The sequence below is a fragment of the Corvus hawaiiensis genome, chromosome 5 (assembly GCF_020740725.1).
Source record: "Corvus hawaiiensis isolate bCorHaw1 chromosome 5, bCorHaw1.pri.cur, whole genome shotgun sequence".
Taxonomy (NCBI): domain Eukaryota; kingdom Metazoa; phylum Chordata; class Aves; order Passeriformes; family Corvidae; genus Corvus; species Corvus hawaiiensis.
In genome coordinates this window covers 63,148,609-63,162,507 of record NC_063217.1, presented here as the reverse complement: position 1 = coordinate 63,162,507, position 13,899 = coordinate 63,148,609, and the positions used below count along the sequence as shown (strand labels likewise).

The window sequence follows — 13,899 nt, the reverse complement described above, 5'->3', positions numbered from 1 at the left end:
TAATAGTGAAACCTGAAACCATCTAATCATACGTGCACAAGTATCTCAGCAGGTTTGGTCACTGTGAAAACAGAAAAAGAAGACAAAGGCAATAAAAGACAAAGCTAAGAAAATCTAATATACTTTAAACATAGGCGTAATGGATAAATCTTGCTCTGTGAATGCTGTGCAACTAAGTATTCTGATACCTTGTTTTAGTTTATTGATTCAGTTAAATAGTCTTTCTTTCCCTTACACAATTTTTCAGCTTCTGTTTATAGCCAAAGTACTTAGAGAAGGTACTGCTGAAGGGCTTGTCTTGTATTGCTGGGCTACATTCAGCCCAGGTAAGGATCCTATCAAAAAGAAAAGGATGACACAGAAGTGAAAGGGAGAAGGAAAAAAAAAAAAAGGCATAAGTAAAATTGATGCGAAGACAAGCTTAAGAGAAAAGGGAAGAAAAATTTGAGGAAGAGGAAGGGAAGAGAAAGCTTTTCAGATGTGATTGCTCTAAATAAATTATGTCTGCTACTCAAGGAGACAGAGACCACAGGAATATTTTTCATCTTCCTGACTAAATGATAGTTTATAAGAAAAGCTTTTCTGAAGATGCAATTAAAACTAGAACATGGCTTTACTTCCCATTTCTAACAGCATTGCATTGGAAGGAATGCACTGAAAGGATGCAGTGCCCATCCCCAGGGCATTGAAAGTCAGAAAGTTTGAATCTAGACTTATTTAGTCCCCAACAGGTATCAGATAATACAAGAAAAATCAACCCACATATGTCTACAGCAATGTGGGTATGAACAGAGGTTTCCTCTAATTCCATCTAGGAAATGTGGCAACATTCCCCAAGTGCTCTTCGCTACCTATGCTGAAGGTATCAGTGGCCAATTCACAGAGCTAATGATTCCATAATTCACTTAAAGGCAAAATCCAGGTGCAATCACACTGGCAACTCAAATTGTTTGAGATAATGTGGTGGATCCTGTATGTATCAAATTAGGGAGTTCTCACCCAGAGCCAGTGGAGGAATAGCTGGGTGGGAGCTCTGATGGGATGGTACAAGGAGCAGATGGAAACAACAGCCACTTTCAGCAGCCAAACACAGAGATCTGTCAGGGGCTGTGTAAGCACAAGAACAAACTGCTGTGTTTCACTGGCACCTCTAATGCTGCAGGACAGGCTTTCACGTTCCAACTCTCATGGAAAGTGAAAAGGCAAAAATAAAAAGAATTTAATGTTGTCACATATTTCTCCAAGGCAAACCAGACTAAGAGTTAAAAGAACAACAAAAAAAAGCCCCTCTCCTTAAAAATCCTTCTACTCTTCCTGATTTATCCTGCAGAGGATTCATAATACTGCAACTGATGAAACCATAGCATGTTACCTTGGTAACTGTAACTCAAATTCAGTCTTTAGAATACACTCAAAGGTCAGACTGCATGAAAAGTTAAGGCTAAGGAGGGTATAATTCACATTGAAAGGCAGAGTACAGAAAAAAAGTGCTCCAATATTTCCAATTACAAAGATTTCAAACAATAAATATAAACATGTTTGGAAAAAAAAGAAAAAGATCACACAATGTCAACACTGAGACTGCAAATATAAACCTACTTTAGGAAATTCTGAATATATGTTATAACAATATCTATATTTATATGAAGATGCTATTGCATCAAATTATTGTCATAACATTTTCTATCATCTAAAATGAACACGTGTGCATTCTTTGAAATGTTATTCATTGCTATATGCTACAAAAAAACCAGTCAGGTTCACTAAATAAGCAAAAATTTCATCCCATACTTTAAGGCATATTTATCGATATTTTGTTCAAAACTCTGTATTCTTTTTTCTTACAAAAGCAGCCCAGTTTTTCTGAGGATCCACTCCAGCACTAAAGCTGTTTCTGACTCAAGCATCAATCATACGTTTGCAGCATTAATGAAATACATTATGCTCAAATATGCTCAAATATATAAATATATAATACATAATAGCAAGATTTGGCAAGCTTTTAATTTATGTCATGTTTGTGAATTTTAAGTAGCACAAAAGTCTGTAATTTTAGAAATTTATCTATGCATGTATACACAGCGTGATTTTATATCTAGGAAAATGCTGTGAACTCACAACCAGGCTTCAAGTGTAAAATGAAGCAGAATTAAGGCCAAATTTATAACCATAAACTTAGAATCTCAGTGTCTGTGTAGGTACTTCACAGTGCACCCTTAGGGTTTCATGTTAAGTTTCAGAGAGGGAGATGCAGAGAAAAACAAACATCTAAACCCACACTCTCATAGAGAAGTCAAGCATGAAAAATTCTGGCCCCAAAGGCAATGGTTTTGAAAATGATTAGGGAACCAACTTTGGCACACACCTGGATAGCTCTTCAGAAAGCTCCATCTTTAAAGTTAGTCCTATAAAAGAAAGCAATTTTAAAACTTCTCCATTTCTATATGACCTTGAAAGTCCTATAAGCTGTCCAAGGCATTCCACAAATGATGTCTTCCTCAAAAAGAACATGAAAACTCAGCAGGCTGCCCCACAAATCTCTGCAGTTCTCAGGTGATGGAGTGTTACAGAACTTTCAGGACAGCTCAACAAAAGCACTGACTCTGCTCTCACTGAAGGGCACCTCTACTGTTTCAAGAGAAATAGGGGAGGCCCTGAAATGAAGGAAAAAAAGAAGAATTTATTCCAGCACCACAGCAGCTTGATATTTTTTGTGTCCTTGGCCCACCAGCTCCAGAAGACAACTTCTCAGCTGGATGAAACTCATCTATAATTTTCTAACCATTACAACTATCATTATTGCTTAGCAAGAGCTACCTTTCATTCTACTTGATGGCTGCTTATTATAGTACTTAAAATGATGTAACTTTCCTTTTTTTTTTGGCTTGTGACCTAAAAGCTCTAACCAATATTCCATTTGCCTGTGTAGGGTGTGAGCCTGAATCAAAGCTATGAGCACACTCGAATTAAAGACTCAAGTGGACGGGTTAAATCCATATAATGGCGTATACAGAATAACAGAGGACATGTTCAGGGGGTTGAAGAGAGTGAAGGAAATTATGTAAAAATTCATGTCTCTAGGCATGTCAGAAAGCATTCCAAAATAATAATCCTAAATCGTACCTTTTCTTTCAGATAGAGGAAGGAGGTCTGGAAATCTGAACTTTTGTTCCATGGCTATGAGATACAGATAAAACCCATGACATGTATGTCTATGCATACACACACAAATGCACTGCAGTCACCTGGGGGAAAGTTTGGGTGAAAGTGTACTACTACCACTTTGCCTGCAAAACATTTCTACAAGACATACTGGACTTCTAATAATAGCAGGAAAGCTTGTTAGCACCACAGGGAAGAGAAGGGAGTTAGGAACAAGAACAATATTCAGTTTTTCTCTTTTAATCACAATGAATATGCTTGGGTTCACCATCTGAGGATTCTTTCAAGTTCAAAACTACACCTACCTGACTGTTAAATATTTTTACCTTCTCTGAGGAAGGCAGGAAAAATGCAGAAAGCTGTGTTGATACTTTTCACCTGCAAGCCTTCACTAGAGAACAGAGATGATATCATCTACCTCTCTAACATTACATGCCTGGTAGACAGAAACTTAGAGAACCAAACAGATAAGGAATAAGCTGTTCTCTGGATTATTCATACAAAATCAAATCCAACACATCTGGCACTGAAAACAAGGACTCTCTCATACTGGTAAAAATGCAGATGCTACAGCTGCATTAAAAAATCAACACTACAACTAGAATCTCCCAGAACTCACCAGTACTTCACAAATGGCACACAGTTAAAAAAGTAATTTTAATTCTTATTATGTAAGAAAGAAATTACAAGTGAGTACTAATAACTTTAAAACTCTTGATATAAAATGATGTAATTAAATTCTGTGGAGAACATGTAAAGGAAGATACAGTATAAAATGCATAATTTAAAAAAAAAAACAGTCCAAACTATACAAAGCTCCATAAAATAAAGTAGTTGTCTTGGTTTGTTGTTTTGTATGGGGAGTTGTTTTATTTACTGAAGAGTGACACAAAGGTTGGCTCTGATTTCCTTATATTAGGACTACCACCACTATCACTAAGGATCTGTATCATTTGTTGCAACACACTTTCAGACTAGAAAGTCTCATCACACTTATTAAGCCGATCTAATCTATGCATCAATAATGCAAACATGAATAAGCCATAGGAGAAGATCAGAAGATTTGGTGACAAGGACCTGCCATGGACAAAATTTTCTTTACATCATCTCATGGAATTATTCTACTTTGCCTTTTGACACAGGCTGACAGGTATATCCAGGTAAGCATGAATTATATCAAATCAGAAAATAAAAATCAGTATATCCCCTCAGAGAAGTGGAAGGGTTTGCAGGAGAATGACACTGATACAGAATGTTCACCTTTCCTTAAAAGTTTTCTGTGGGGTAAGAGAATCCAATTTTTTTTCCCTCAAAGGAAATGCAAGTTTACATGCAAGTAAAATCTAAAGTAAATTAAATTTCATCAGCCTTCAAAAAGAAAACATTGTGGTTTAAAAAGGTTTACACTGTAGCACAAACAACTGAGCATGGCAAGCAGTCTGAGCACACAATAAAGCTGTACTTTGATAAATAACCTCCCTACAAGGGTGGAAAACCTTGCTATTAGCACTCTCATCAAAGATACTATGGAGTCTTCTCTAGATGACTTTTCTGTAGCTGTTTAAATTTTCATTTACTCTAGGCAATGATTTAAAAAAAAACATCTGGGGGGTTGCTTACCACCTGTATGCAACACCTTGGAATCTGCTGCTGAAGGCTCATTTTCACCCTCTTTAATGTTGCTGATGTCATCTTTTTCAAGCAGTCTGTCCACCATGGCAATAAGGCAGTTCAAACTCTTTGCCACATTGGCCCACACCCTGTCCTGAAAAGAGCAGAATTATCACTGCATGTTACTGAAGAAGAAAAAAAAAGAGAGACAATATTAACTTATTAACACCTTAAAGTGGAGACAGATGTGCAAATTACTAGAAATATTAGGTGTCAGCATATGACTGTTTCTCTCATCCTTCAGCCTATTACCAACCTAAGCCCTTTTCACGGAGTTTTTTCTTACAGTGTAAATGAACCCAAACTCTTACGCGTTTTAGACACTGGAGAACACGTGCTTCAAACTCTACATGAAAATGCAGGCAAAGTTTCAGGTCTAATAGCAAGGAGCTGAGCAGTTTGTCTATTTAAATGATACCTTAAGAGTGTAGACATACTCAAAGCCTTGCCAAATCAAACTTTGTGTGGGACTGCCAGTTTTGTCATAGTACTTAACAACCTCTTCTTGAAAATTTAACATATCCTGTATTTTATCACATCAGTTACTCTGCTGAAGCAAATGTAAAATTTAAGGACTAGAATGAGAAATTTGCTGTCACGGCATGTTTATTAGGTAACACAATTTCAATTTTGTTCCTTACCTCTCACATAAACTGCAACCATCACACTTAACTGAGTTTACAATAAATAAGAGAATTACAGAAGTAATAGAGTGACAGAAAAAATTCTGTGTGAGCAGAGAACAAAAGAAATAATGTGGAGTGTAAGATAGAGCTGTTATGGAACTGAGATACAGGGAGGGTCCTTCAGGTGCTGGATGCTGCAGAATTCAAAGCTCTTGCACCTACTTTTGTGCCACTGAATAAGAAGAAAAAAACCAAGCCATACAAGAAACGAGGATGTACATAAGACACACAGTCAGACTAAAACCAAACATAACAAACCCACAGAAAACCCCCCCATGTACATGTTTTAATGCTGAGTCATTCTGAAAATAATGCAGAGCAACCAGAGTTTGCTTGAGGGTTAAAAATGGGATAATAACATCACTACTTTGTTTTGCACTTTACAGTGCCAGAAGCATTATGGCACAAAAAAGAAGTTGCAAAAATAACAAGAGAGAAGGTTAAAGAAAATTGAAAACTCAGAGAAATACCATAGTTCCATATAAATGGCAACACTTGGATTTTGTGTGAAGGCAAAGCTAGAACTACTGCTACGGCAAACATTTAAATCTAATGTTACTTTTCAACTATATGCCAGGCTTAAGCCCTTATTCTCACTAGAGGGATCTGATCTTTCCCTGTTCCCTCCTCCTGAGGACACAACCTGTGACAAGTGGCATCCTGACCTAAGAGACATCATGTGGGCCTGCAGACAGAAGCACGGACTTGCCCAACCTGTACAACAGAGATCCTCTCCTCCAGCTCCCCAAACCTGATTCCTGGAGCATTCTTGTGGGCTGCGTTAAGGACAAGTGAGCATCTAGTTTATAGGTCAACGTAGAAATGATGGTTTCATTTTCTCCCTAGATAAACCCATGCTTTAACCATACTATGAAAAAGATACTGTTGATTTACAAGAGGCAAGAAGTTGGTCACACCCAAGAAAAACTGCATTTAATCCACAATATTTTAAGTGCTGCATGTACAATGCAACATGTAGAAATATCTGCACCAGTATACATGAAACATACATGAAGCCATTAGACACATATGAGTATCTGATATTCACATGCTTAGATACAATTAAAAGTCAAAAGACAGAGGACAGGTATATATTCCTTCAAAAGTGTCCTCCTACATGCACCTCAAGCAATCCTGAAAAACATTTAGAATATGTGTGAAACTACTGATTTTTACCACCCACAAGTGTAATTTTGGGGAGAAGGATTCTATGAAGAGCAGTGAAATACTGCAAATAGTAAAAATTCTGGCCCCAAATATCAGCAAGCTTTACCAGAGAGTATCAGGGAGCTTCAGAGCTTCCAATCACTGAAGTTGCTGCAGAACATGCAACTCAAGTTGCTTAGCGTGGCTGCAGCAATGTAATTTCCCTTTTCTCTGTCTGCTGGGGGAGTTTAATCCTAACACAAAAAGCATTAAGCTCTTAATGAGTATTTGGAGTTATTGCACAAGCAACACAAATATGAACCTCTGTTTCACTTTGGAAAGAGTACTTTTCTCTTTTCAAACCAACTATTAACCCAGCATTGAGATTATGTCTATGAAATATTCACACAAACATTCCCTGGGGGTTTAGAAGCAAAATTCATAAACATCTATTGACAGAAAGCTCACTCTTATTATCATGTATCTGGCTTTTTCACATACGAGCAAGTGAGAGGGAGCAAGGGCCTGTGTCACAGCTCTTTTTCTCCACACAGGAGGTTCCTGGGATTGTAGGCAGATAGAAAAAGTAGAGGTATGTATCATTCATTGAGATGTTCTTCTCTCTGCACCAAAGGCAGTCACATTTTTCTAAGAAGGCTGTTGAAATTCTGTAGTTTCGCAGAACAATTTTCAAGTAAAAATGCAGTTTCCAATCAGCAAAAAAGTCAAGTGGCTTTCTATGATTCTCCAGGAGAAGAAATTAATCCATTTCATATTGTCATCCTTTACTATTTCCAGAATATTTTCCTGTAGCCTAGCACACTTTCCACCAACCTTTCATCTCCTTAAGCAGTCTATTTTCAATTTGCCTAAGAACAACCTCACAAGTGATCATTTTACAGCATGTGCCAGGTTACAGGACAAAACACAGTCCATGCAGCCTCTTAAGTAAGCATTCTTGTAAACCCTCTGTGTGAAGTGAAGGATCAGAAGAATTATTTCTTCATACACTGAAGTACCCTTGTTTCCTAAGCAGGATATTTTTCCCCAGATCGCAGGTTTCTCATTAGTTGCTGGAGCAATGTGGATGGTAAGTTTGTGGTATGAAAGAATGAGAGAAACAAGATCTCTGTCTCCTTCTCATTGCTGCTTTTTTAAGTATAAAAGTCAAGGCAGTGGCAGGGAAGGTGGAAATCTGTAAGATTCTGTCACTGCACCTAACTGGATGTCTTGCTTCTAAACACTGCCAGCAAGTGGAGTTCCAGGGGCTGTCTCTTTGTTTTTAAAAGATTCTCAGCCTTTCTGAATTCACCACAGAACTCCTCACTCATTTCTTGTCCCTCCATATACACCACTGCAGTTGTGTGCTTTACTTGTGCCAGGTATGACACAGCATCTGCACTTCCCAGTGCTCAGAGGATGCTGCGTCTCCTTCCTGTGAGTGGATATTCAGATATTTCCTTAAGGTCCTTTTGAGCTCTGTTCACAGATAAAGCAAATATCTTAAATAATCTGCATGGTTAACACCCTCTTGTGCTGTGGCACATGGAATGAAATAGATCACACACACATCAGTCTTTCAGCCTGTCTTGGGGTGACTTTATGAAGTGTATCCCCTATTGCCGCTCTATGCCCAGACATGATTCCTGTGCCTTTCTGTGCCTTTAAAACTGGGTGCAAGAGAAGGAAAAAGAAAAAGCCAGATGAACTTTTCAAAGCAGTTTGTGCTCCAAGGACACAGAGATTGCTGCTTTCTGCAGCAGCAAGAGAGGAGAAAAGCACCTTGGTTTTTCCCAGCTCTCGGCCCCTTTTCTCTGGAGAAAGACAGAGAGTTAAACCATTTTTTTTCTGGGACTTCGGCTTCTTCTTCTTCTTCTCTTCTGGAACTGTTGAGAACACTAGAACTCACTGGAAGAGCTTTCCACCAAGGCACGGAGGGGCCTATGCCGAACTCCAGCTTGAAAGAGGAGAGAGAGAGACCACAGAAAGGACTCTAAATCTTCCCAGGTTTCTCTTCATAGTGAGAGGTTTTATTATTTTGCATTATTATTCTTTTCCCATGTGTTTGTTGAATAAATAGGGGTTTTTTTCCTTCACTTTCCTCCGAGGAAAATTTTTTTTCCCAAATCTGGTGGGGGAGGGATGGCTGTAACCTGCCTTCCATCAGAGGATGTTCAAATTTGGATGTTCCTCCAAATTTGTCTCAAACAGGCACACGGCCCCACATCTGATCACCACAGAAGCATTTGTACACAGTTTATTGGAAATGCCATTTTATCTGCTCTTTGTAGCTCCAGCCACGTGAACCAGTCAGTCAGAAGTGTAGAGTAGAGTCAGCTCCAAGTGGCAATGTGCCCATCTTTTCTTGTATTATACATTAAAACTTGCTTTGTGTCCCCCTGCAGGGAGGTTCTAGGATAGCAGAAGCAGCTGGTGAGAGGAGAAGAGAGTATCTACCCAGAGGCAATGTAAAACTCTCAAGTTAAATATTTTTCCTTTGACAGTGATGCTTTCCTGCTGCCTGTGCTTAGTGTACCAATATAAAAAGCTCAATCCATACTGCTGCCAGTGACTCTGGGATGAGTCTTTGTACTTCTGTGATGGTCATAAGGTGCCATAGTCATGTGAAGTGGATGGAACAGGGTCAGCTTAAAGAGTTGTTTAAGGATTTAGATTTCAGGCAAAACCAAAATTCCAACTGCAAAATGTAAGCAAGCATACTACTGCTTGATAATAGTGAGAAAAAAACCCCACAACAGCAAAGGAGGATACAGCACTGTGCAATGTACCTCAAAGTTTTTTCCTTTATAGTTGACTTTCACAGTAGATTAAGTATTTTTTCAAATTTTATATGCATTTGTTCTTTCTCTTTCCATAATGCTAATGACAATTTGATTATTAAAACTCACATTATATATCACCTCTGCTGACAGAAAGAACTGAAATCTATCTAAAGTCTAGTCTTTCAAATTTAGAAAAAAATCACAAAATTTCTCTAGGATTTATACTGTCTCAAATTTGACAGTGATTCTGACTCACTTAAACTCAGAAAACAGTGAAAGATACACTTAATTCAGAATGTAGATAATCTTACTAATTCAGCAGAAAAAACTAGATACAGTTTAAAATGATGCACTTACACATTTTAATAGGTCAGGACCAAGCACCTGTCTGACATTTTTTTATCATCAATAATGAAAACCAGCAAAGCTATCTTCTCTTCAGAGATGCTAAATTGCAGTATTAAATTAAAATACAGCTTGCACAAAAGTGCCATTTTTTCCAGTGCAAAATTTCTCTCTTCTATGAAACCTATTTTGTATAAAAAAAAAAATGCCCTAGGGTATATTACCGTGTCCCACAGCCATAGGGAGGAGGAGAGAAGATCCAGCAGGCAGGAATTGTGCAGCAAGATTGATTAATTTAATTATTTTACAAATTCTTTTATAGACTTTTTTCTTCATAGTCTAATTGGACAAGGACCAGCCACCCCTTGGGGGTGACTGGCTAAAATCCTAGAACATCCATTGTCAAAATATTTTTCGACTGTACCATAAACAAGACTTCTCAAGGTTGCAGGTCTTTCATTGTTTACAGAACTCTGCTACCTCTTCTGTGAGAGAGAAAAGTCTCTCACAGACTTAGAAAATAGCAAGAAAATCCTTGCTAGCAGCATTTTTGTATCTACAATTGTGTAATTTACATTGCTGAATGTTTCAACAGCTGAAAACAAACATTTTAGCATTAGTTTAAAGGAAAGAACCACAATTCCAGCCCCTCAGGTTGTTGAGAAAACAAGAAAAAGTGAATTCAAGGCTCTAAAACTAGAGGACAAATAAAAGAATGAGTTATTTATTGTTTAAATCTCATGACTACTTAATGCATGGGGCCGGAAATAATTGCCTTTCCTCTAGAAGAAATATATTCTTCTTCCCTTATTTTTGGTGTGGATAAAGATTACAGTTCAGGTGCAATACCACAGCTCACACAAGTTATTAATTATTTACAATAGAGATGAATATGCTGGCATCCTTTACATTTATAAGAATACAGTGATGAACTCAAAGTATGAGCCTGGACTGAATAAAAATAGCTTCAATATATATGTAACAAAGTAACAGATCTATTATGAAGACATCTACCAAAAAAATTGATTTATAAAATCTCAGCCATATAAATAATACATATCTTTGAAAGATATGCTAAGAATGTTAAAATGTAAAAGTTATATTTAATTCTTTTACACAACCTCAGACACCCTCTAAGAACAAAGTCTAAGGGCAAAGGGCTCTGTTTTGCTGGGGGTTAATTCATGTCTATTTAAACTGGTTACAGCCTGAGGGTTGGGGAGGAGTATCGCAGCGGGTGGGGAAGAAAAGAACATTTCCTTCTGAGCAGCATATGCTGTTCCAGTCCTTAAATCTGCCCAACTAGCAAAATCAACCCAAGTAGGAGCAAAGAAAGTCTATTATTCTGTCTGGGCAACAAGATACTCATCATCTTCACTGTTACATGCACAACCAGGCAGTCTCAGAGCAGCACACTGTATACTTAGGAAAATCCTTCAAACTGAGCTTCAAAATCTGTGATGCATCTGAAAAACAGGGTTTAACAATTTTGCACCCTTTACCCCTGTGTAGTGGTTTGGTCCAAAATACTCATTACTGTTTATCTTCTGTGAGATAAGAATTAGGAGAAATGCAAAGCAGGCATCAAACTTGAAAGAATATACAGAAGTTTATTAACAGACCTAAAAGAAGGGAAAAAAAATTATACCACCTTCAGAACTCTCCTCCTCCCCCCACCTTCCTCCCTTCTCCCACTGACAATGTAAAAAGACAACCCTTGAGATGTTCAGTCTGTTTACCACTTCCATAATAACCTTGTTCAGTCCATTTAGAAAGAGAAGTCTCTTCTTGCTCGTGCTACAAAAACATTATCACAACGAGACAGCCGCCCACTTCCAAATATTGTTCAGTCCATTTAGGAAGAGGAGTCTCTCTGCCTGCATGTGAGTCCCTTCCCCTGACTTGCAGCTTTTCCCGCAACTGCTTTCGAGGGTCCACTCTTGAAGTTTTTTGGGGTACAATTTTAAGGTTGAGCCGTTCAGAAACAAAAACAGAGGCCCTTCTCCTTCCCTGGGAGCAAAGGGTCTTCATCATCTTCATCGTTAGGACTATCTCTGGGAGCATCTCTAGGAACTGAGGTTTCTCCTTTCCCGTTTGGAGCAAAAGTCCTCATCTGGTCCATCTCTCCCTGTCCAAAGTTCTCATGAAATTACAGCTGTGTCAGCATCTGCCTATCTCAGCGCAGGTGCTTCTGCTTACGAGTTGAACACTCCACCCCCCATATCTTCATGAAATTACAACAGGATACTCTGATATATCATAGCTTCACAACAGAATTTCAGCTTTAAGAATCTCCTCTCTTCCCTCAGGTTTTTAGCTCTTCACAGCAATAAAAGGGTTAATCTCACCTCGGCCTTGCAGCTTTGCAGCTGGAATGTTGAATTTTTCTTATCGCAGTGGAGAGGGGGGAGAGCCGAGCCGCTCCGGCTGCCCACGGCAAGGCAGTGGGGGGGTTCCACGGCTGGAACAGGCCCATGGCTTCAGGATGGCCGTGGCCCGGCCCGGCCCGGCCTGGCCCAAGCAGGGCCTGGCCGGCCCGCTGGCCTCCACTCGGGCCCCGCAGCCACCTGTCCCAGCGCCGGAAACAAGAGAGAGCTTGGAGGGGGAGTTTGCCTATTCTTAAGTGTGGATCACAGAGGCAGTCACAACTTTAAGTGGCTTAGAGAATTATCCATATTCAAACTGGCCAGCTGATAGGTTCTATCAGGTCCCAGAGGAAACTGTAAGCACCCCTTAGCAAGGACATCCCTTCTGGGACTATGCTTGCTAACTAACCTATGACACCCTGCAATGACATGTGACAAGGACACTTGTCACAAACAAGCTTCAGCTTGTTTATACTGATTTGTAGGGTTTCGCATTGAACACCGACCAAGGGTTTCTGGCTACTTACCCACTCTTCCTCATCATACTCAGAATGATGGGGTATAGAGTCCTGCCTTTTAATCTGAGAAGGATGATCCTGGTGCTGTACATCACCCCCTTCTTCTGCACTGTTTCTATGCACAGCTGGTTTCTTGAGGACATAGCCAGGCCGGGCTGTGTACAGTGCTAAAAGGGCACTTCTGACCAGCTGGTCCTTGAATGCGTGCACGAATAACTCCGTCTAGGAAAAAAACAAACAAATGGAAAGGTTAGACCAAAGAATGCAGTACTGCAGCAAAGGTTTATAACACTGAAAGGGTATATGTTTCAGGCCTGACTGGGATGCAGAAAACAAAGCAGGCCAACAAATAAGGGGAACATTTCAAGGGTTTTAGGGATATCATCACATTCTACAATCCCAGTGTTCTAAGGATTAACACAAGAGTTCAGTATCTATTATAGACATCATCATCTTTTCACATTTTATTCGAATTCCAAATTTCGCCTGCAGAGGCGAGCCTCAACAAGAACCAGTTCCAAGAGTAACCAACCATTGCACAATAATTTCTGAATAAGTGTCAGATAAAACATGATTAACCAGTTTAATCATCTCCCTAAATAAAACCCACCACTCTACACTGCTGAAATAGCAGTATCTGCAAAAGCAGTGTTTCCAGAGATAAATTTCATTACCTGTAGGTATCAACCCAGATATCAGGGTAGGTGACACCTGATTTCAAGCTTGATTTTATTTATTTTTTAAAGAAAGGAAACCCTGAAGTAGCTTTCTCAGGTCTTCTGAAGATGCTATTCAATCTCTGTATCATTTTTCTATGTTGACTGTTACAGCTGGAATTTTACCATATTTTTTAAATCCTTCAACCTCCCTGCATTATTCACCTCCCTTCCACCACCACAAGAAAAGTACAATGCTTTCTGGATATGGGCTTCTCCATGTCTAGATTGCCATCATGCAACAGCACTTATGGTTGCCACCAGTGTGCCACACATGCCCATCTCCTGTGTCTCAAACACGTGGCCCCATCTCCCCTGGGAGACTTGGCTTATTCACTCCATCAGCTGGCAGAACCTACGGAACAGGAGAGAATGAGGTGCAAGGACACTTCCTTTCACTACAGGGTAGTAACCACTAATAAAGCCACAGCGACAGCTTGGGAGACTCCCAATTTTGGTTACTTCAACGACATTGAGCAGGGTTCATCTGTCACAGTAGGGAGACA

The 13,899-nt window shown here is 39.2% G+C and overlaps 1 protein-coding gene across 11 annotated transcripts in view; it reads right to left on the bottom strand.

Moving 5' to 3' along the window:
* Positions 1-13,899, bottom strand: part of INPP4B (inositol polyphosphate-4-phosphatase type II B) — a 315,749-nt gene that overhangs the window by 60,338 nt on the left and 241,512 nt on the right. For 10 of the 11 annotated variants that reach the window (XM_048303087.1, XM_048303078.1, XM_048303077.1 and 7 more), the window contains 2 exons: positions 12,687-12,899; positions 4,783-4,927 (listed from right to left, as the gene is read on the bottom strand). In XM_048303087.1, the coding sequence (XP_048159044.1) occupies positions 4,783-4,927; positions 12,687-12,899 (358 nt within the window). The remainder of the gene's footprint in view (positions 1-4,782; positions 4,928-12,686; positions 12,900-13,899) is intronic. The other variant, XM_048303079.1, reaches the window with a different exon arrangement.